Source organism: Copadichromis virginalis, linkage group LG18 (genome assembly GCF_057382275.1).
Source record: "Copadichromis virginalis isolate Kocher_CV1m ecotype Utaka linkage group LG18, C_Virginalis_male_GT1.1, whole genome shotgun sequence".
Lineage (NCBI taxonomy): Eukaryota > Metazoa > Chordata > Actinopteri > Cichliformes > Cichlidae > Copadichromis > Copadichromis virginalis.
In genome coordinates this window covers 19327632-19349984 of record NC_140635.1, presented here as the reverse complement: position 1 = coordinate 19349984, position 22353 = coordinate 19327632, and the positions used below count along the sequence as shown (strand labels likewise).

The 22353-nt window shown below is 44.0% G+C and overlaps 1 protein-coding gene across 3 annotated transcripts in view; it reads right to left on the bottom strand.

The window, feature by feature from the left end:
• LOC146687678 (zinc finger protein 521-like) overlaps nucleotides 1–22353 on the bottom strand; it is an 87260-nt gene that overhangs the window by 4466 nt on the left and 60441 nt on the right. For all 3 annotated transcript variants that reach the window (XM_085438191.1, XM_085438193.1, XM_085438192.1), the window contains 2 exons: nucleotides 12021–12152; nucleotides 6071–6186 (listed from right to left, as the gene is read on the bottom strand). In XM_085438191.1, the coding sequence (XP_085294317.1) occupies nucleotides 6071–6186; nucleotides 12021–12152 (248 nt within the window). The remainder of the gene's footprint in view (nucleotides 1–6070; nucleotides 6187–12020; nucleotides 12153–22353) is intronic.

Here is a 22353-nt window from a genome sequence, read left to right as displayed (position 1 = left end):
CAAAACTACTGTGGGGATAGACAGGAGCGTTGCATTCCTTCTTGATCTTTAATGGTGTGCTGAACTCGGCCCAATATTGACTCAGTCCTCCCTTTGTGCATTCTCTGCTGTTGACCAGTCCACTGAGGGAGTAATCCCTTCCTGCTTTGACCTGAGGCCAGGCTTACTGCTGGCTAGTTTAGCCAATGAAGAACACAATCAAATAAATAAATAATACAGCGGTTGGCATTCTCCACAGTCATCACTTATCAGGCCGTAGGGAGGGTTGACCCCAAACACTGTTATGCCACAACCGGCCTGGTCTCCTTGGTAACAGACTGCCTTGTTTGAAGCGAGGTGCTCGGGGAGTCATAGTCATACAGTAACAGCAAAACGCTAGGGTGGAGTTGACAACAGCAATGGATTTCAGCGTCTTCCACGTGAGTCATTTCCACACCGAACAGTTGTAAAAATATATAATAAATCCATAATGTTCAAAAAAAGCTTTGATTAGATGTCTAACTACCCCAACCAAATACTTCTGAGGTGTAACTGGAGATGACTGACCACCCTTTTTTGCGAGCTGGTGCTTTGTAGCTCCAAATGATACTCATTACCCTGTCTAAGTAGACAAGTGAATGGTACTAGAAACACACTATGCAGTGATCCCGCTGTTTGACTGAGGTAGCAAAACAACTGCACAACTGCTGTGTTATTATGGGGCCTCATTAAGTGAGGAGAGAGTGGGAGACGGGGAGAGGGGAGAGAGGAAAAGCAATAGAAAGAGGGCCAGCAAGAGGCAGAAAAAGAGAGAACGAAAAAAAAAAACACAAGAGAGCGATACAAACTGTATTCTGAGGTGATAGCAACACACAGATGCCTTTCCAGCCAAAATGAAGACTATGACTAAAGAACCCAATTAAGGGCTTTCTTAGGGGAGCCATCTTGGGAGGGGGATGGGTCTTCCTGGGACATGAGCCCTGGGCTACATCCTCTAATTAGACAGAGCGAGGGGGGAGGATCTCTGCCTGTCACTAGGAGGGAGATGGGGTCCATGGGGTTCCACATGTCAGTCCCAGAAACAAAACACAATTACTTTCACATTTAACCACTTCAGTCAGGGACAGACTTTGACTAGGGATACTACAGAGCACCCCCCCACCTCTCCAGCGCCGCTGCAGTAGATATGCCACTTCACAAATGCAGCAATTTATTTGAGGACTATATTTTCTCTTGCACTTCCACGCTTTCACACGAAGGCGACAGTCGAGCTGCGCTCTCCTGTTTTCCTCGCCAAAATAGAGGAGCGGATCGCAAAATAAACTTTTAATTGACCCACAATTGGTGCCATTCAGCCTGCTTTTCCAGAGCTGAAGAGTCAAATTACTTGGCTGTTATGATGTGCGAATATGAAATTCGAGGGGGGAATAATTGTTCTAATGCTGTTTATTTTGGCCTCTGTTGCATTTTGTTAACATCAACAGCATAACAGACACTTGAAAAATCAGATCACCACGGAGAGTAAATTAAACCTGTAGTGAGTTTCCTGGGAAGCGCTTGAAATGGTATTTTATCAAAGTTGCTGGAAAAAGTCAACTAAGAAAAGTAAAGGAGACATGTTTGAGGGAGAGATCCGGTGATGGATTCTAGCACAGTACACCAAGCGTCTCCTCTTTTGTTTGGATTTAACTTTCCCCAGTGGTGCAACAGAGGAAAAAGGAAAAAAAAAAAGAGTGGCTCAAAGGCTTCTGGGAGTTTTTGTCATGTCTCCCTCCAGACATTGTGTTTGCATGCACATATCAGACCCTGGGAGAGATGGAGACAAAGACAAATACATACAGCACGCACGCAGATGTATACACACAAACATACTCTTGCACCAAGAAAAAGAATATCCTCCTAGGATCATTAGGTCTGTCATGCTGTCTAATTCTGATCCACCTACAAAACTAGAACACCAGTGATTCATCACGAGTCGTCTAAGAGAGTTTATGTCCCCGTTTACAGTGCAGAGCCGTGTGTGTACAGTGTAATTACAAATACGCTAAAATATTAATGATGGCACCTCACAAAAGCCACCGTTACTTTCTTCCTAATTCCTTGTTCTTTTATTTTGTAGTGCAACTTTTTTTGAAATGGTGACAGGATGCGGAGCACCTGGGGTGATGAAGAAGAAAACAAGTTGTCATATGAAAGGAAATATATATAAATATATATGCAACTTCCAAAAGCGTGAAGAGCTGTCACACTTGGCAGATCAAGATATTCAGAGAAAATTTGGTGTTTGAGCACCACTTAGGGACAAACACATGAAGCTTTACTTCTTTTTTTTGCCGCACGTTTGGGACTCGGGGCAGTTAGGGCATTTTTTCGGGGCATATTTTAAAATTCATGAGGCAAAAAAAAAGAAAGAAAGAATAACTTCTGGGGAATTGGGTCTCTGTGCTTCAGACTGAAGAATGCTTCATGAAAAGGAAGGAGGGAAATAAAACCCAAAATTATTGTTTTTGCTTTTTTTTTTTAAAGATCCATCACTCAGAGAATCAACTCCAGACATTTGCTGCATTGTAATGCGCAAAGCATACACTGCGCTGATTTCTTTGGCAACAATTATTTCCATCTAATACAGCTACCCCCTTCTTCTCACTCGGTGTCCATCAGTCCCCTTTTTCTCCCTATTTTCTATCCTGGACACATGTTATGACATACATGGCTGTTTACAATGACCTGGTGACCGCAAAGCCTATAAATATGCTTAATTAAAACAGCAGAATTGGACACAGCTTGGCAATAATGGGTATCACACGGGGAGAGGAGAATCTCATTTGTGTGGGGAAGTAGAACATGATGCAGATGTGCTCTTGTCACTTTCAGCACTCATTAAGGCCAGGGAGCTTTGAATTGTCTTTGAAGGAATCCTTTTAAAAGACACTCCAATTAAGGTATGTGTCCTGCGGGCGTCTGAGGAGAGAGGGAGAAGTCATGCAGCATCTCAGTCCTTCCACTCCTCCGTCGATCACGGCGCGACTTAACACATGACTTAAAATCTCATGTCACTTCCAAGGAATGATAATGAAACTGGAGGATGGAAGGAGCAGAGACAACCCCAGCTTAAAAGGAACAAGGGAGTCTCACGCAGAAAATGTCATCTTGACTGTTGTGTAACTTCAGCCTCATTGTCTTGTCTATGGAGAAATTGAGATCATTGGGAGAGAATCCTATGATTGCAGCCCTCCAGTATACTGTGGTACGAGAGCTGAACTTGTCCGTTTCTTCACAAACGAACTGCACTCGGAGAAATGTCAGATTTAAGCTGTGGCTAATACTGCGCATCCATCAGTTAATGAATCTGGCTAATTAATCCAGCCTAGCAGCATTGTCAGTGGCTCTGTTCTTTCTGCAATGTGAAAAGCTACTGTATCCGACGGCAACATGAAGGGGAAAGGAAGTTCATTATCAAGTTTCACATTGCAATATGGCCTTTATTAGAACCCAGGGACATTTTTTTTTGTCTCAAACGGGGACGCTAGCAACGGGAAGACAGTGGATTTTACTTTGGTGGGAGTGTATTCTGAAGTGAAGCTATGTCTGTTTGTTGCTCAAGGGGTGGGCAGAAGTTGAGGGTCGGAGAGAGCAGAGCACAGCCAGCCTCCTTGCCCTCCCTATCAGCACTTCATGAAATATCTAGACTGCTCCATATTTGAGGGAAAGGGATGCGCAGGGTGCAGGCTGTGTGAGTTTGTGATGGTAGAGGGGAGTCCTCCGGAGATCTTCGAAGGGAAGGATGGTCTATGCGTCTCACAGCTTATTTTTGTGAGAGAAATTGAGAAATGGAGGGAAGGTGAAGAAGAGAAAGAGAGATTATTCTCCATTGGAATATGGATTCTGGGGCACACAGGCCCAGGAGTCAGTCAATCTGGCCGGTCTGAGGGGGGTGGCTGGGCGGGGGGTCCTAGGAGGGCTGATTAGACGGATGCTCTCCCATCATCCATCTCGACAGGCTGGCGAAAATTGGCTAGCCCCTTGCAGGGTAGAGTTCACAGGGGGAGGTGGTGGGGGGATGATGTGGAGTGGTGCGCTGGATACCTGTCACAGCCTTTGGTCTGTTTCAGGATCTCAGCAGCAAATTAATAAAATATCTTTCCTGCTTCCCTTTACCTGCCGTGGCAGCTCTCCCTCTCGCCGCTCCTTCTCCCAGCTTGCACCGGCCCTTTGACCCCTCCGACTACTGTGAGAGATGAGGAGCCCAGGCAGCCGGTGAGTGGGCCAGAGTGTCAGGGAGAAATAGGGAGAAACTCCAAACTCAAGACCCGGCGAAGAGAGAGAGCTCTCGCTGCTGGAAGACAGCTCCACTTCTGACAGACTGACAAACGACTGCCCTGTGTCAGTGAGACATTTTGAAGTGTGATGCATGGGAAATGGCAACCGCAAACAAACAGCAACTAAAAAACAAGCCTCCAACCTGCACTCTTTGTAAGGTTTTAACTGGGCGATGCAGCAATTCCAACATTTACTGAATCAATTTTTAGCATGCTAATATAAAAATGTGAAAAAATAGCTTGAAGATACGAGCTGGCCGTGGCATGTATACAAAAAAAGTCGCTGTTTTTGCATAAGAAAGCAGTGCACATATTTGTATCTATATGTGCTCCGTATATGTTTGAGACTGTGAGCATGCAGAGACATGGGACTGCCTTGAGAGCATGGCACATGTTGAGCATAATGATCGTCTTATCCCCCAAGCTCGTTCCTGCTCTCCTTTCATAACCCTCTGTTTCACAAGAGAGTGCCATAGGTCTTTCATGTTCTGCTCTTGTCTCTTCACACAGAGTAAAACAATATAATCATGCATGAAACATCACCTCCGGGAGGTGGAGATCACTTCATTCCAAAAAATGTCAGACAAAAAAAAAAAAAAAAAAAAAGTAGGAAAACATCCCCAGGTTATTTGAGATTGTTTACAGGTACCTGCTACAACCCTCGCTATATAGAGAACATTTGTACCAATGAGAGATGAAAATGTGATAAATAGCAGAGCTTGAAGTGAATGAAAGGCTTCCACATTGGCAGTTTGGTGGAGTGCGAGCCTTGTTAAATAATCTTCTCTGCAGTGGAGTTGCATGTCAGTAGATCAGGCCTTGTTTTATTCATGTTTGTATGCTCAAATGACCAGCAGATAATGATCGCATTCACCTTCCTCCTGGCAGACGCACACCTCTGCGTTTACAACCTGAATCTCAATATGAAAATCATTGCCGATCAATTGCCAGCCGAGCCCTGGATATTTCCACCAGCTACCCGGCTAATACATGGCGCAGCTAATCCAAGTTTCAAATAGATGCACATAGAGGATATGGTCAGGGGCTACTGGCTTCTCTTAGCACTTTAAGGTGAATTAAAATACTTTAAGTGATTACGCTGAACACGGTGTTCTTTTAAGACCGCTCATATTTTAATGATTTCGTTTCAAAAAGGTAAGAGAAAAAATGTGGATATGAGAAGTGTGCCATGTGTATGATAAAGAATCCCCCAAACAAAACAGAGCTGCTTGAAAGCACCTCCACAGTGAAATAATATAATAAGGTTTGTTTCATTTTTTCAGGTTCTCCAAGGACCATGGAAAAAGATTGCTAGAAAATGGATTATCTCTCTAACATTGCGAGTTCATAAGTCCAACTACTAACTTTGTTGAAGGGCAGATACGGTCTCCCAGAGGACAAAGCTCATATTTAGCCACGAGGCCTCCTCTGTGATTAGAAGGGGAGATGCAGGCATATTGACTCAACTGTGTTTTTGCCTCTGCACCGTATGTAATTACCTCTTCAAAAACGAACATTCCACTAATCCTCTAATTCCAGATATTTTAGTGCTCTGCTGGTCTAATAAGCAAATCAAATCATATCTGCACATCACAAATGAGTTTTGGAAACGGACTGAAATAATTCCTTCTGAGTCTCTCATCCCAGCCGGGATGGAGGGGGATAACCAGAGTGCTGTGAGCGGTGTTTAGTGTTTGTTAAGCTGTCATGTGTGATTAGCAGTCACAGTTTCTGCTAGAGGCCCCTTCAGCTCCCCCCGGCCCAAGGCTCACCTGTAACTCTGTCTGGAAGAAGAACTTCTGCGGGCACTGTGAGCAGTCATAGATCTTATCCTCCTGTCCGTGGGCAGAGAAGATGTGCTGCTGGAGCTTATTGGCCTGGACAAACACTGCTCACATACATGAGAAGGTAGGGGGGGGGGGGGGGGGGGGGGGGTGTCAAAGGGTAGAGAAGAAATTGATAAATATTAGCATACATTAGCTTACACGCTGCAAGATTAAGACTTGTTTTTTTTCTGCTTCTTCTTCTTATTGATGGGGCTAAATTAAAGAAAGATGTCGCTTCCATCAAGGCAACGTCCTGAGTGCTTTAGCCCGAATAAAAATCAAAAGCAGACTATGTCAAATGGCAAGAAAAATAAGTTAATCACAAACAAATGCATGCGCTATGAGCCCCCCAAAATCAACAGAGAACAATTTAGGTGTTAAAAGTAAAACTGCAGTGGTCATACGCATGGCGCCACAGCTAGCGGATGCATAATGTTTTGAGAATAACAACGGTCTTTATTTAGCGCTACTGTGGGGACAACAAGCCGGAAAATAAACAACCGCAAAAATTGGCATGGCTTCAAGTGCAAAACATGGCCTCCATTAGTCTACATCGCTAATTATATTGACAATATAAATATTCATGGTGTTGCGCTATTTATTCATGCAGACTACATTCACCATCATGGAAACACACAACTTGCTGGTACTTAAAACATATACCGTACATTTGTGCTTTAATTAAGCCACAGTCCACGCTGAGACGCCAAGGGGGACGCAACTGTGTGCGTCTTGAGTGTATGTGTCTGGCACGTGTGTGTGTGTCTGGATTCTCTAAGGAGCACTTCAAACATGCCGTTTGTTATCCCAGACCCTTGTGCTTTAAGGATGGCTGCCTAATCTCAAAGGTCTGGATGCTCTGGAAAAGTTAGCATGTGGGGGCTTCATTTGAATTTCTTACAGCTCGAAATAACTTTTCTTCTAATGCATGCACTGAGAGCCACAAGGAGAAAGAGGGGTGGGGGAGCAAAGCCACAAAAGGTGAAGTGTCTGCTGGCGATTGCTTTGGGGAGGTTGCTGCAACCCCCTTGGCGAGGCTCCGCAACTTCAGCGTGTCCCAGTTTGAGCTCACGTGAGAGCCGGGTTATTAATTACTGAGTCATATAGACTTGAGACGCATTGAATGCCACACGCCTGACCTGGGAAATAAAAGTTTAGATCCAAAGCAGACGCAGTGCTGCGATGCCTTACGACTGCTAATGCCTGGGTGACAGCTGTCTCTGGAACACGGCAGCATGTTAAACCAGAAATGAACAAACCTCCTCTAATTGACAAACAACTCCATGGTCCATTTCTGAAACTAATGGCTGCGGCGATATGAGGATAAACATAACTGCGGCTACACGGCTGCTTTTACAGTCGGGTTACAAAATATTACCGCTCAAGGTTAAGGCCTCGGCTATCATGCACATTTGTGCCTCTTTTATGCTCCAAAAACGATGACAATTTTCTTTGTGGGGAATACACAGCTTGGAAAGGAAAAATAATGTGCTGATAAACAATAGCCTATTTCTTTAGCTGTGTTTTGTCTGCATATACTGTACAGAAACAGGTCACAGCAGCTGCAGGAAGCCTTCATTATGTCTTTGGCTAGAGGAGGAAAAAGTCAATACAGCAAAAATAAAAATGGATTTGAGACTTGGGGGGCCTTCAAATACTGTACAATAGGGCCAAACACAACTGAGATGTCAAGTTAGCTGTTTCTTGCTATTTACATGCATCTCTGGTCCACTTCCAGTAAGAGTTACATTTAATCAGCAGCGCATTTATCAATTTATAGCTTGGCAGTCACTTACACACAAGTGGGAAGTGACAGTTAATTTAAAGCACCGGGGGCCTGAAATGTTTTAATGCCAGTGTAAGTCCAATAAATACTTTTCTGCTAATTTATATATGTTTGTTTTTGACATTTTTAAAGGCTCGGGCTGTATTTATGTTTACTAAAGATGATTGCAAGAATCAGCAATCACTAATATTTACTGTGGTAAACATTTAATTAACAGCAGGGTTCAAATTTGGAGTCCTTTGTCTTCGTCGTTGTTTTTCAAATTAGCATGCAACGTGTAATAAAGGGATAAGCTGAAATGGGCAATGGGGGGACATTGCATTGGCATTTGGCAGCATGAGTCAGATATAAAATATGCCATTGCATTGCCCATTTAGAGGAGGAACACAGGCATGTCTTTCTAGAGGGTTAAAATGAGGACATAGAAAAACAAGGAAGAAATAATCCAAAACCACATCCAAACAGGATCAGTGGCTGCCCATTGTGTCTCTCCCTGCTGAGTATGAGCGAGGGAGAGAGAGAGGGAGGGAGCGAGAGAGGGAGGGAGCGAGAGAGGGAAAGAGAGAACTTTGTGGAGTTTGTTGGCTGTGGAGTCGGAGCAGAGCTGAACAGAGCGCTGAGCCGGGTTGGGCGTCAGGGGTGTCAGGGCTGAGGGGGCTGAGGGGCCAAGGTCTCCTCGCTGTGGGGGATATTAAGCCCTCTGATTAGATCTCAGGGGCCGCCCATGGCAGACGTCTCCTTTACTACAGGCCCCAGCTCATCTTTATTTTGGCAGGGTGGTGCTCTCTGCAGGCTGCACTGCACCAATACTGAGCTGTTTGTGCAGAGAGGAAAAATAAGTTTATCCTTCCCCCCCTCTTTTTCCTTTTTCCTTTATTTATTCATCTAGCTTACACGTACTGGTTCCTGCTTAATCCAAGGGTTCACAATGCAGAGGCCGATACGAGAGTTTCGAGGCAACACAAATAAGTCGGCCGCGCGAGTTGATATGGAGCCGATAACTGCGAAATTTCGGGAAAAGGCTAAGCCCGTGTGTTTTATTTGTTTTTGGTGGTAAGATGTCATAATTCTAACATCAAGCACCAGCGCAAACATGCGCAGCAACTAAACACAAAAAAAACTAATTAAACTACTGTAGTTGTCAGACTCGTGTGGATTCTAAAGCAGCGCCTCCTCTAGTTTTTTAAGTTTCTACTTCACGCTGTGACATAAGTAAAAGAAAAGTGTATACGTATACACACACGTACAGACACACACGCGCGCACACACATACACAGGACTTTCATCAGGCACACTTTCTTCTGTTTTGTTTGTCTTAAGCACATATTCCCAATCACAATTTCCACACCAGCCCTCGCTACTGCTCCTAAGGGTGCAGGCAGACACTTCTAGCTGCAGGCTCCCCCACTTCTGAAACCTGTCAAATCTGTCCTGGGAGAGTCAGCCTCTCTCTCATCATCCAGGGGCTTATGGACCTCTCTCCATTTACCCTCCCTCCCCTACACAGTTCTCTTTTCCTCCTCCACTTCCCTCCTTTCATCTCACATCCAAACTTGCCAGTTGCAACCTTCTCAGTTTCCTCTAAGTTTGTCTCCTTTTCTCTTCTATTTTGTCTCTCCTCATCCACCATCGACAACTTACTTCCCCCCCGCTCCATACTTCTGCTCCGGTCTGTTTTGTGCTAGGTTTTTTTTTTTTTTTGTCCTCTCGCCATTCCCATTGGTGTGGATTGAGAGTAATCAGGTGTGTCAAAGAATGACATTCATTCTCTACCTCCCGTTGCGTTTTTCAGGTCGCATGGGGGTAGATCAAACTAAAACATGGGCATCACGGGGGGATGATCTTTTAAACAAAGAGTAACCTTGTTAATCAAGCGGACTCAATAACCCAGGAACTACTACCTCCACCACCTAGTTTGATCAAAGTTTTGCTTTCATGTTCATGTTCCAATCATTATACCTAAAATGGGAATCCTTTTAATATGCAAATATGGATTTAAAATGGTGCAAACAAAAATGGTTGATTTTAGAAAGCGTTCTCTGAAAACAAAACAGTTTTAATGACCAGAAGTAAAAAGTACTTCAGTCTATTTGGTAATACACTTAAGTATTGTTTTAAAGTGTTTCGATGTGAATATAACCGTTTCATTTACCATTATCACTTGATATCTGTATATTACAACTTTATGTATGAATCACCGGATAATCTTGTTATATGTTAATGCACTACCTTAAACTAACAGTTAAAATTAGCTCTACTTTGGACAAGTATGTTGCAACATATGTATAAGAACTCATTCATAAATGTACATAATAGCTGTTTTTTTTGTTTGTTTTTTTACCTTTTTGCAATTTTTGTACTACATTTTTCTGATAACACTGAAGTACTTTTTATTTACTTTAAAGTACTTTTGTGTGGTACTTTTTAGTAGAAAACTATTTTTTTTACATCATTACTGCCTCAACAATGCAACAAAAGTACTAAAGTGCAAAAGTTAAATGGCTTCTATGGTTTCCATTAAGTGTCAGTAAAACACAAAGAAATATATAGAAAACATTATTTTGTTTTTTGCTGCTTAAATTTACTGGTATCTTAACTTAATATGTATGTTCTATCGATGAAAAGTTGTAATTAACTTTTTCTACTACTCTGTGTAGTGATAAAAAATCCAAAAAAGTCCATGAAATGAAGCACATAAAAAAACGAACTTAGTGCATATTATCTGACAATATACTGTAAGTAGAGTTATGTTAGGGTGTTAAACAAGTGTTTTTTCTTTACTTTATGTCAAGCTCAGCTTGAAGAGATACATTCAGCTGTTTAGCCAATCTCTCAACTGACTTCAGTGCTCTGACTTCAGTCTGCCTGTCCCCTGCATCCCCAACAGAGGGAGGCCTTTCCGTTCATCCCATACTCTCCACAGCCTTCCTTCCCCGCTACCATAGGCCTTCGCCCATCTGTCTGTCTGCACTGCGACCGCTGTCCTGAGGGTGTACTCTGTCTCTCCCTCCTCCCCTCTCCCTCCCAGCATCCCTCTCTCTCATGCGCCGTGATCGATATGGACGCAGAGGGAGAGGGGGGACCTGTCTGTCAAAGCCGGCGGTGGAAAATGAAGGCTCAGATGAAGGAGGCATGCTCTGTATATTAAATGCCCAGACCCCTGTGAGGGGTAGGAGGAGGAGGAGGGGGGGGGGGGGTTCGGGGTGGGGAAATATCAATAGGCCTCTCCTAAAAGAGAGATAAGGCCAAAACAGCAATGAGAGAAGTGGAGCAGACTAGAGGGAGGGGAGTGGAGAGAAAGAAGGAAAAGGAAGAAGGAGCGGCGATGTGAGGGGGATCTGGAGTTAAAAAAAAAGATGTGAAAACAACTTTGAGCAACGCGCAAAATGTGAACTAATGATGTTAATTGATGTAACAAGTGAAGGAGAGACAAATTAGTTTTTGTGCAATGGGTGGATGGGGGGTTACAGGAAGCACAAGAGGGGGAAATGAGCTGAGGACCAAAAAAGTGTTAGGAAGAGTAAAGAGCTGAGATGGGAGAAAGAGTGAAGAGCTGAAGTTAACGACTTTGCAGATTTCATTATAGAGATAGTTAACCCTGTTGACACTGAAGGAGGGCGCTATCCTCTCAGGAGGAGTCCGGTCCTTCCACCTCCACGCACAGAGACAGATGAGATCATTACAGCTATCAGCACCACTGCCATCCACAATTAGCACATCTCCTTTTCTTTCCCCACTCCTCAATCCCCCATCTCCCCTCAGCTCACACTGCCTTCCCCCCTGCTCTCTTTCTTTCTCCCCCTCTCACCTCATGACACTTCTTTGGCCTTGATCTGGAGGCAATTTGACTAAATAAAAATCCACATGCAGCAAACTGCTCTTAGCTTTAGCTGGCCTGCTTGATCGACCTTTCCCAACTCATTTAGAACCCATTTGCCTTCAAAGCGAAAAAGAAAAAACATGCAAAGAAGCTTTGTTGAAAATGTAACTGTGTTAGAAAAGTTAACATAAAAAAAACTTTTAATTTATAATCTTTCCATGTGTTCACTGGGCTGATACTGCACGATACACACACGCTTGCATGCACACAAACACATGCACAATACGCACCTGTAAAGCAGACCGGGCACTTGAAGGTTCCACCCATGCCCTCAAAGCTGTGCTCAATCAGGTGGCATTGAAGCTTCGCTGGTGAGTCGAATGACTGACTGCAGAGCTTGCATTCATGGTTCAATCCTTCCTCTGTAGAGAAGAAACAACAAAAAAAAGAAAATACGCAGAAAACCATAAGAGGCGGAAGAAGCAGAGCATGAATGGCTGAGGAGTTGCAGAGATCTCACTTTGTCCTGGTCCTTTTTTCCCTCTTCCCTTTTAACATGAAATTTAAATTTAACAAATTTATAGGAACACTCTTGTGTCTGTGATTTTCATGACTCAAACAGGAAAAAAAAATATTGTGTGATCTGCTCCCATCAGGCATAAATTGGATGACCAGCTGGGGTCCTAATAGCTCAGACGAGGGCTTGCACTTTGAACATGGCGAGTGTCATCTTTTTTTCCCTTTTCTTTTCATCAACTTACATAAAAATAAATCTGCAAAGTCTAAATGGAGGAGGAAAGAGTCATATGTGCTTCGCAGACTGCGAATCAAAAATAAATCAACAATAGTCAAACAGTGCATGTCAAACGGTGCAGAGGGTCATTATCAGTTTTTCAAGGACAAAATCCCCCCCCAAATAACTGAAAAAATGCTTCTCAAACCTTACTTATATGTCCCTGATCTCGGCTCTCATCAACTCGTATAAACCCAACTCTCCTTTACAGCACGCTCACTTGCACGACAGATTATCTTCTTTGCTTTAAAAATACCCAAATGTCTATATCAACATTTGACTACCTCAACCACAGCCAATGATAGCTTAAATAAATGTCATCGTGGTAGACCTGCACATTTCTTTGCAGCACAACAATCTGCTGACTCAGACTTTTAGAGAACCGCCCATCTCCAGTGTGTCAATAAAAGGCCTATGCACTCTGCCAGACTAGTGCTCGATCAAACTCTTGCTACTGTACGGCAAAGGGGCGGGGGTGCATACCTCTGGGACTCAGCCATGGTTTATCCCCAGGTCTCTGCAGCCCAGTGCTCACCGCATAGACCCTGGGTGCCAGAAGCATGTATACATAATCCACCTAAACAGCTGTGCAGAGCTTGATTCCTGGTGGGTCCAGGTAGCGGGTTAGTTGAACATGCTTTAGGCAAATTTGGCAAACAAGTAATCTGAAAAGCAAAGCTTTCCAAGAATATGGTCACCTTGGCCACCACATTTTAAGCTATACTGGGCAATTATTTCTAAAATATTAGAGAATGAAAAAAAAGCCTTAGCTCTAAAATGTTTTTCTGAATTTCTTAAAGCTGAAACTAGACATAAAAATAGGCAGTATCGCAGTGTTTGCACTCATCGACTGATACTGACAAATAGAGACAACTGTGACCCAATAACCCCAATATTCTGGAAAAAAAAAGGAATGAAAACATCTCCTACAGTGTCAGGCTCTTTGCAGTACACTGCAGTTTTTACTATAACACATTTTTTCCATTTTTTTTCTTCTTAATCTTCTTTCATCATGCATATCCTTTAATATGATGTCTGAAACCTAAAAAAACCCAAATTAGTTGTGCATCAGCACAAGCTCACAGACAACATTCCTGTATGTCTGTCTCACAAAAGGTAAAAGCTGATCAAAGCAGCTCATGGTAGTTTGAAAGGGAAAGAGTTGATGCTGTGTTCTGCAATCATGCATTTGACAGATGAGATACTCTGTAGCCTACATGTGCATCTGAGTGTAGCAGCAGGCATCAGCGAAAGAGGGGAAGGGGAGGGGGTGTTTGCCACGAGCGCATCCACGCAGCCGTGCAAGAGGATCACTGTCCTCTTTGATCACCATTCAGTTTGCTTATCTGTGTGACGGTGTACACTAAGGTCAACCTTGCTGCAGCGTGCACAGATCTGTTCTTCTGCCATATGTGCAGCCCTCATTTGACCCTAGTGCACAATGCGGTCCCTTTGGAGACCTGGCCTGCTTCATTATGCATATAACTCTGCACCTGCCTGACTGACCTTGCATGTGTGCATGTGTGTGACTGTGTCTGTGAGCAGGTGCATCAGGTGAAAATGACAGATATAAATGAAACAGAATGTTCCCAATTTAAAGAATACAGGAGCAATTTTGTTTTTTTCTTACTGTTAGCAAATCCATGCCTTAGAATGATTTCTCTACAGGCACTTTATGTGGCCACAATGCTCACAAGGCTTTTGGCCACAAAGCTACTTATACTTGTGGAGTCAAAGTATTAATTTTCACATGATTTGTCAACATTAAGATGACGCCACTGTTGATATATAATATCTTTTAGTGTTGAGGATATGCGACTGAGAGGGAAAACGAGGTTTAAGTGAGGGCCTATCACAAGCAAATTCTGCTCCGTTAGCACCTCTAATGTAGCCTGTTTAGGGCTGGGTTTGTATTCAGCAGTGTAACAGGGGTTGAATCAGGCTGGCAGCTTGTTTCTTAGTGAGAGCCAAGGGAGGAAGTCGGCTTGCTCGCCCCTATAGCTGCCTCATTGGGCTGAGGTCACTTCCTGTTGCTCCCCCAGCCCTTCTCTTGGGCTGCCCAATCAGCATGGCCCTGCGTGAGCCCCCACCCCTCTCTATCCACCGAGCAGACTCTGGATATAGTTACAGGGCCACAGGGGACTGTCAGCCCTCTCTCTCTATCCTCATCTCTCTCCCTTTCCCTCCTCCCACTCTCTGTTTCAGAGTCTCCCGGGTGTTCTCCACTGCCACCACCCTGTCCCTCCGCACTCCTAAGAAAATCCTTTAGATGAGAACTGCTCCTGTGTCTGCTCCCTCTAAGCATCCCTGACACCAGCAAAGTAAGCCCATCTGCATATCCACAGGGCCTTGCGTTCCTGTGGCTCATGGTTTATGTATTTCACAGCTCCTTAAAACACAAACGCCTAATATCTCTCCCATGTGGAGGACAGGAGAGGGGGAGAGGAAAAAACTATTCTCAAAAAGAATGGTCTTTATTTCTCTGCGCTGTTTACTTTTTTCCCTTTTTTTTGTATCCAGGCTGAAGTTCATGTGCCGTTGAAGGTTGTTTGGGACGCTGGGGCTTGCAGGTCTCGCTTGCATAGTTTAGTGAACTCTTTATGTAACAGCGACACAGCTGCAGCATATTGAATTTTGTAAGGCAGCGGTAAAAGCGCCTGCGATTCTGATAGATGTTTTATTGTGCTTAAGAGTACAAACACACAGCCGTCAGCTGACAGTGACTGAAACCGATGTAACTAAAGGCGCTCTAACTTTCTGACAATAATGTGTAATTAAGTATATCGCAGGGCATTGCTTAATTAAAAACTCTCCCTCAGCTTATTCCGTTCCAACGCCACCGCTTCCCTCACCACCACTGCCCCTTTCTCCCTTTAAACAATTCTGCCGAGGAGCAGTGAGAATGCGAAGGGAATTCAGGACCACTTTCAGCGTTTGACTTTGGACAAGAAAAATCTGATACTTAGATCTGCGCTCTTCTCTGGGGCATAATGAACAGTTCTCTGAAGCTCAGGCTCACAGGGGCCCGTGTTTCTCGTGTCGCCAAAGCAGATGATATTAACGGCATCAATCAAGGCACTTCTGCGCTGAAAGTAATGAGCAAACAACTGGGGGAACAAATTGGGAATATTTAGTGGTTGTTTTAAACAAGATACAGGCACAACAACCATAGTAATCACAGGGAATGCGTGAAGAATGCGTGTGTGTGTGTGTGTGTGTGTGTGGGGGGGGTCGATTTATAACTAACAGGTCAGTGCTGAGTTTCTAAGCTGCCAAACCTAGCCATAAAAACAGAAATGCCTTTTTTTACATTTATTTTCAGAACAATCTTGTTTATGAGGAATTTCACCTTTAGCAAGAGTTTGGTTTCTATTCCACCATCTGTCTCCTGCTATTCAGCCACATATTGGAGTTATATGTTAATAATCCAAGAAGATTCGGTTTTCAGCGGACTCACTGCTGTATATACAACCCACCATGGGATTGTGGATGGTAGCAGAGTAGACAGCTTCAGGCCTGTAAACAGTAGGTGGGTTTACTTCTCTCTTCTCTCCGCGGGAACTATCCATTAACAGATAATGGGAGGAAAATCAGAGTGATTAAGGCCCAGGGAATTATGGGTGAATACAAATTGACTCCACCTCTGTGTGGTGCGCTCTCTTGAGGTGGAGGCACTGCTCATAAGGAATAAACTCATTTCAGAAGTATTGCTACACCCATTAGGGCCTGGTGAATGCAGCATGTGGGGGTAGGGAGGTTGTAGGTGGGAACGCAAAGGGATGGACTCCCCCTGGACTGAAGCTGATTGGAGAACTGCCCGGGGGGAACAGCACTAATATCTATCTCCTGCCTCCACAGTTTTAGAAGGACAGAGTCAATCAAGTGCAAAATGTTTGAGATTCAAGTATAAGATTTTACTCAGGCATTGTAAAATCCCCCCAACCCCTCCACACACTCCATCAAAGACCTAATGCATTACACAAACAGTGATGGTAATGTGTTTGAGCTAGCTAATGGAATCGAGATACTGGAGAACTTACTACAATACAAAATGAAAGGTGTTGGTACTGTAGTAAGACCTGCGTGGAAAAGATATAGCCTGTGTCTGCAAGAAAGAAGTAAAAAAAAAAAAAAGATAAGCTGAGCCCCCATGTCAGGGTCCCAACGCTGGAGCGCGGCTGATGCTGCTTTCCAACCTCCAGAGGGAGAATGAGAGGTGAAGTGAGATTGTTGGCTGTGACATGTCAGTAGTGGTGACGCCCTCGCACAGCGAGAGCAAAGGATTCTGGGGGAACATGACTCTCGGAGAATGTCAGCTCTGATGCATGGCAGCTCGTTGGAGGTGCTAATCAGAGCAGGGCTAGGCTCCTGCTAGGATCAGCCACTCTGCGCCTACATTAACCGCTTCACAGCTCCCTTGGCTACCACGCCAGAGGTAGAAACACCAAACTGGCAGGTTTTTGTGTCGAGATAAACATGCGTAACGCTTGAATTGGTGTTACAAAAGGTTTAGCCGACTAGAACACCTTTTGGGTTTTACAAAACAAGAGGGATGCAAGCATAAGGACTTTTCTCCTTCTCCATAAGCACAACGAGCAGACATTTTTAGTTGAGCTATTTGCTCCGATTCCCTACACATGTATATAGCAATGCTCAGATTTTTATATATGTAAATAAAAATGTAATATATATATAGAAAAAGGCTATAATTAACAGTCATTACTGAATTATTAAGGACACCGCTTCGCTATGAATGACTACAATACATTAAACCATTTTCTACTAGAATACCTGAGGCCAGTTATGCAAAAGAGTCTGTGTGCCACTGACTACATGAACGCCAGTATTTGTGCAGAGCCTTCTGTGCTTTGTTTTATGTTTAATGACTCACCTTTATGACAACTTGACTACATAACTACATAAAAGAAAAATTGGACGGAAATTATGCAGACCTGTTGCCTCTCATCCAGGAATATATATATTATATATATATATATATTTCAAATAAGTCCAGATATCTTGGAATATCTGGTGTAGTGGCCAGAACACTGTCTATTTTTCAGTTTTTGTGCTTACGGATAATTTTAGATTTGAAACAGTGAATTGAATGTTTCACTCTTCAGTCTGCCAAAGGGAGAGTAGCTGGTAAAACCAGATGAAGCTGGCGTTTCAGCAGGATTTGGATCTGCAGTACCGTTTGAAGAATGCGCTGCCATTTTGTGTTTCCACGCTACCTGCAATTCTCGCAGCTAAAGCCCGCAATGGCTAAAACTCGGTCAAATGAACAGTGTGCAGGTCACGGAGACAGAACAGAAGAAGAAAGAAAAGGGAGAAATCCACAACAACAAAGGCAAGAGGCGAATACTTGTTAACGAATGATATGTAGGCGCTGCAGCTGCAGGCAGGTACGGAGGTCCATTGGGGACAAACAGTGCAGGCTGCTGAGATGGATTGCATGGAGTGCCGGACCCCCTGCAGCCACACAAACACCATTCTACACTGAAATGCTCTAATTTACTCTATACGTGCCTATTCTAAACTGCTGGGCTTTTTTTCTTGTTAGAAGGAAACAAAGGTCAAGTGACTATGCCCTGACTTTCCAAGGATCTTGTACTCTATGAAAGTTGCTTCGCAAAGTGAGGGAAATTTTTTTTACAAAGAAGAACAGAAACACAACAGCGAGGAAAGTAAAAGTAACGTAAAAGAGCAAAAAATAAATACATGAGATGTGAATACAGACCAGACTCTCTTTCAGGTCTCGACAGAGTGAGTGGCCTGAATGTAAAAAGTTCATTATGGACACATGACCGGCTTTTTTTGGTAGCCTCACTGTGGCATTGTCGCGCCGAGGTTTGTGGGTTTATGGGGTTTGAGGTCCGCACAATGGAGCAGGGAAGGAGAGCGTTGAGCAGAGGCCCGATGGCTGGGCTCGCGGCATGGAACACTGTACAATTAGCCAGCCTCTGCGTTCTGCCGGCTTATAATTATCAGCGCTTGCCTTAATTGACTCCCTTAGCCTGCTGCAGAGGGACCCCCCCCCACACCCCTTTCCCCCCTGCTCGATGGAGGCCGCCAAGCGCCACGCCAGGCTCTCCAAAGTCATTTAGAAAAGCGCTCATATTTTCGACACAAAAAAGGGGGAACATTTGGTGAGAGAGAATTCATCATCAGGTGTCTAGAGGTTTTCCTTAATAGAAAAGCTGAGTCCCACTGAGTGCGCTCCATGTAGCGGCCAGCCACGCATGCTCAGGACCAGCAAGCCGCCATTCGCAGCGGGCCACAAGACATTAACATAATTTTATATAACACAGGCACCCGCACTGGAAATTTAATACATCTCAGCAAATACGAGACAGCCGTTTTGCATAATTTTTTTCCCCCTCATTCTCCACCTAGCTTTCTCTCTCCCTTCTAGCTCTATCTGTCCTCCTTCCATGTCTCTCTTCCGTCTCGTCTTCCCTCTCTCTTGCTGCCACTCTCCTTTGCCCCCACCCCCCCTGCACAACCACCCCATGGTGCTGCTCTCACTAGGAGAGGGGAAGTTCATTACCTCAGCTAAATCAGAATTAGTCCCTTCATTTTGACGGGGCGAACTTCATTAGAAAGGCCCTTCCTTAATCCAGCAGGGAGAACTGATGAATCTACATGGGGGCAATAATTTGCTTCATGCAGCACATTCAGCCACTTCCTCCACACTATCTCTCCCTTCTTTTTTCGCTGTGTTTCTGGCTTTATGTACTTTGGTCACATTTTTATTAGATCTACAAACAAAAAAAAAACAACAATGAAAAAAAAGCAGAAAGGAAAACACCTGCATATAATTAACTAATAGTGGTGGAGATGGTGTAAAGAATGAGTTATGCTGTTTGGAATGTCCTGTCTCCCCAACAGACTTCTGGGTCTCTGGAGCAGCCACGGCTGACTTGGCTGACACTCAAATACAGACTGAGTGAGTACAGCCAAAAGCAGGCTTGGTCTGTGGGCCTGAGGTAACTGCTAAAGATGATTTTTAATGCCATGATTATGCTCCAGAGTTTTAGGATATACAAATCTTTCACGAGCATGTGATTAGAGGAAATAAAAAAAGAGAGCTGTAGAAGTATAAATATTTGCTGTTATGAAAGTGAGACTCCATCTGTCCTTTATTTTTGGTTTTCTTTTCCAAAAACCTGCACAGTTTTAAGAAGGATTTCAAAAGAGATAGGCTTCAAAAGTTGTCCAGATCCTTACAACAAACTAGAGGGCGAAGAGACGTGAATCGGGACAGACAGCCCCTGACTGCCATACCACAGCGCCTGGTGTCAAACAGATGTGCAGCTTGGCAGCTATGCTCCCCAGAAAACAGAGAGCCCATGGATTCCAGGGTGGTGCTGGAGTCTTGTTGCCCTCCCCCTTCCCCCTTCCCCCATCCTCCATCAGCCCCAACTCCCTCACACTGTGCCCCTGCAGTCGCCCTCCCTCATCACCTCCACACAGGGGTCCCCTGACTGGTAATCTCGTCCCTCGAATGTGAAATCTCCGACAGTGCTGCCCCGCACTTTTACCCCCTACCTCCACGGCTGATGGGTAAATTGGAATGGCGCACCCTGCTGGTGCAGAGAGCTCTGAACAGACAGCAGTACACTCACGCTGAGGCACCCCTCGCACGCTCCGTCTAATATAGTGGACATGCACACGCTCTCCAAGCTGCAATATCCATGCACAGACACATAAGAGTCTCACGCTCACAAAGCTTTAGGTAAATAAAAAAAGAAAACAAAAAAAAGCCTCATAAAGATACACACATCGAGATGCAACCTAGGTGTGCCATGCATGATGCGTTCACCCTCATCTGCATAAAGATTGAATGTATGATAAATAAACGGAGAACTCCATAGTCAATATATGTACAAATTTAAATGCGCATCATCTGAAATGGCTCAGCTTGGGTCCTCTTACAGACACTGCATCTGACTTCTGTTACCATGGGGTCTCTATAATGTGCACAATGTAGGACAGAACACACATAACAGATAAACAGCATAAACCGCAGAGTAAATGTGCACATTGCTAGGCTCCCAGTGCATACGATAAGCATAGCCAACTTGGTGTTTTCCGTAAGCGTACTGTAAAACATTAATAAATAGTAACAGGATAGAGGTTATTTGTTATAAAATGCAGTCGGGAATCAGAGTAAAATTTCCCACGGGGCTTGTTTAGCTGTCCAAGGCTCCCACTCTCATCTATCTGTCTATTATCTGTCTATCACTTGGTGCTCTGAAACATGTGTGGACGGTTGAGTCCACCCTCAAATCACAGGGACATCCTAAATAGTCAGTGGGACCTGAAGGGGCTAAAGATCACTGCAGCAGAAGCCACAGAGGCCTTCCTGTCAAAGGCAGTGCTTTCAGGGGGCCAGGGGTGAGGGGAAGCCAGAGGGAGCGAGCCAGAGACATGACATACATTTCATTACACTTAAACCAACTGTGGGTTCAACTCAGAGCCCTGGATTTCCAATGGCGTCTCAAAGGATGGAGTAAGTGGAGGTGTAAGAGAATGGTTTTTACAAAGAACACAATGGGTAGGTGGACAAAGGCAGGCAGCTGGACTAATTGCTTGGGGCCTTGCAGGAATATTTTTCTAAGTACTTCTGTTTAAAGCTCAATTTAGTGGCTTATGTCATGCATCTGCGAACGAAAACGGTATTTAGGATTCATATTTGTTAATGCATTTGCAATTTATCCTTTAATATTTAAATGCTTTCTGTTGTACAGTGCTTGTTTGACATTAAGGTGGCATCAAAAGCATCCGCTCTCCACCCTTGTTTTCTGTTTTCATTGCTCTCTGAAGGCTCGGTTTAATTTCTGCCCCTTAAAAGCAACCTTAGATGGGTTCGGGGCAGAAGAGGAGAGGAGAAAAACGTACTTATTCCAGCGATGACGAGAGCAGTCTTTTCAGCGAGAGCTCTCCGATCCTCGTAGAGAATACTTGTCCATTAAGACTGTCAGAGGATGCTCTCAGAAATGAGAATCCATATCTCTGGAGAGGACAGCAGGGAGCATGCTCAGATAGGGGTTAAAGGAAAACGAGCAGGATGGGCGTCCTGTAAAAAAGGCCAGTGTGGCCTAACTCTTATGGCATCGTCACATGCAAGCACTGTAAATACATGCAAGCACTGTAAATACATGCTTGTAGTCACAGCTGCTTCATTATGGAAAATATAATTTGCAGTCTAACCTACTTTGTTTTACAAAGAAATGTCTATTTAAAATTCCTTAGAGTATCATTATAATGGCGATAGAATTACAAAACACTATTATTATTGCTCGCTTGGGGGGAGCCCCCACTCATTAAGCTTCTAAGATGTCGTGGGTTTTGATTATTCTATCAGCGTCATGCTCTTATTATAGTGACAAACTCCTGCTATTTTGTTGCCAATCTCCTTCCAGCTGTCATATCTTTTGAAAGATCAGAAAACCCTTCAAACGCACTCGTGATATATCTTCAGATTCACCAGACGTTGCTTGATTCCCCCATTGAATTTGCAGGATTAACTTGAGGAAGAAACGTCTCATATTTCTTAACTGGTTGCTATGTCTGACATCAGAGTGTATGAGATTCTAGCATACTGGTATTGTCCAGGGGAGGTAACCCTCACTCTAACCGTCAGCGCTTCACCAAGTGGGACAGAGATGATTAAAACACACCATGGCTGTGACTGACAGACTCCCCACTGCTTCCAGAAGATGACATGTCTCCAAGTCACACAGAAAAGCAACTCCTCTAATTTTAACTCTGACTATAACACCAACCCCCTCTGTCAAAATCCACAAAAACAGCCATGCTGAGAT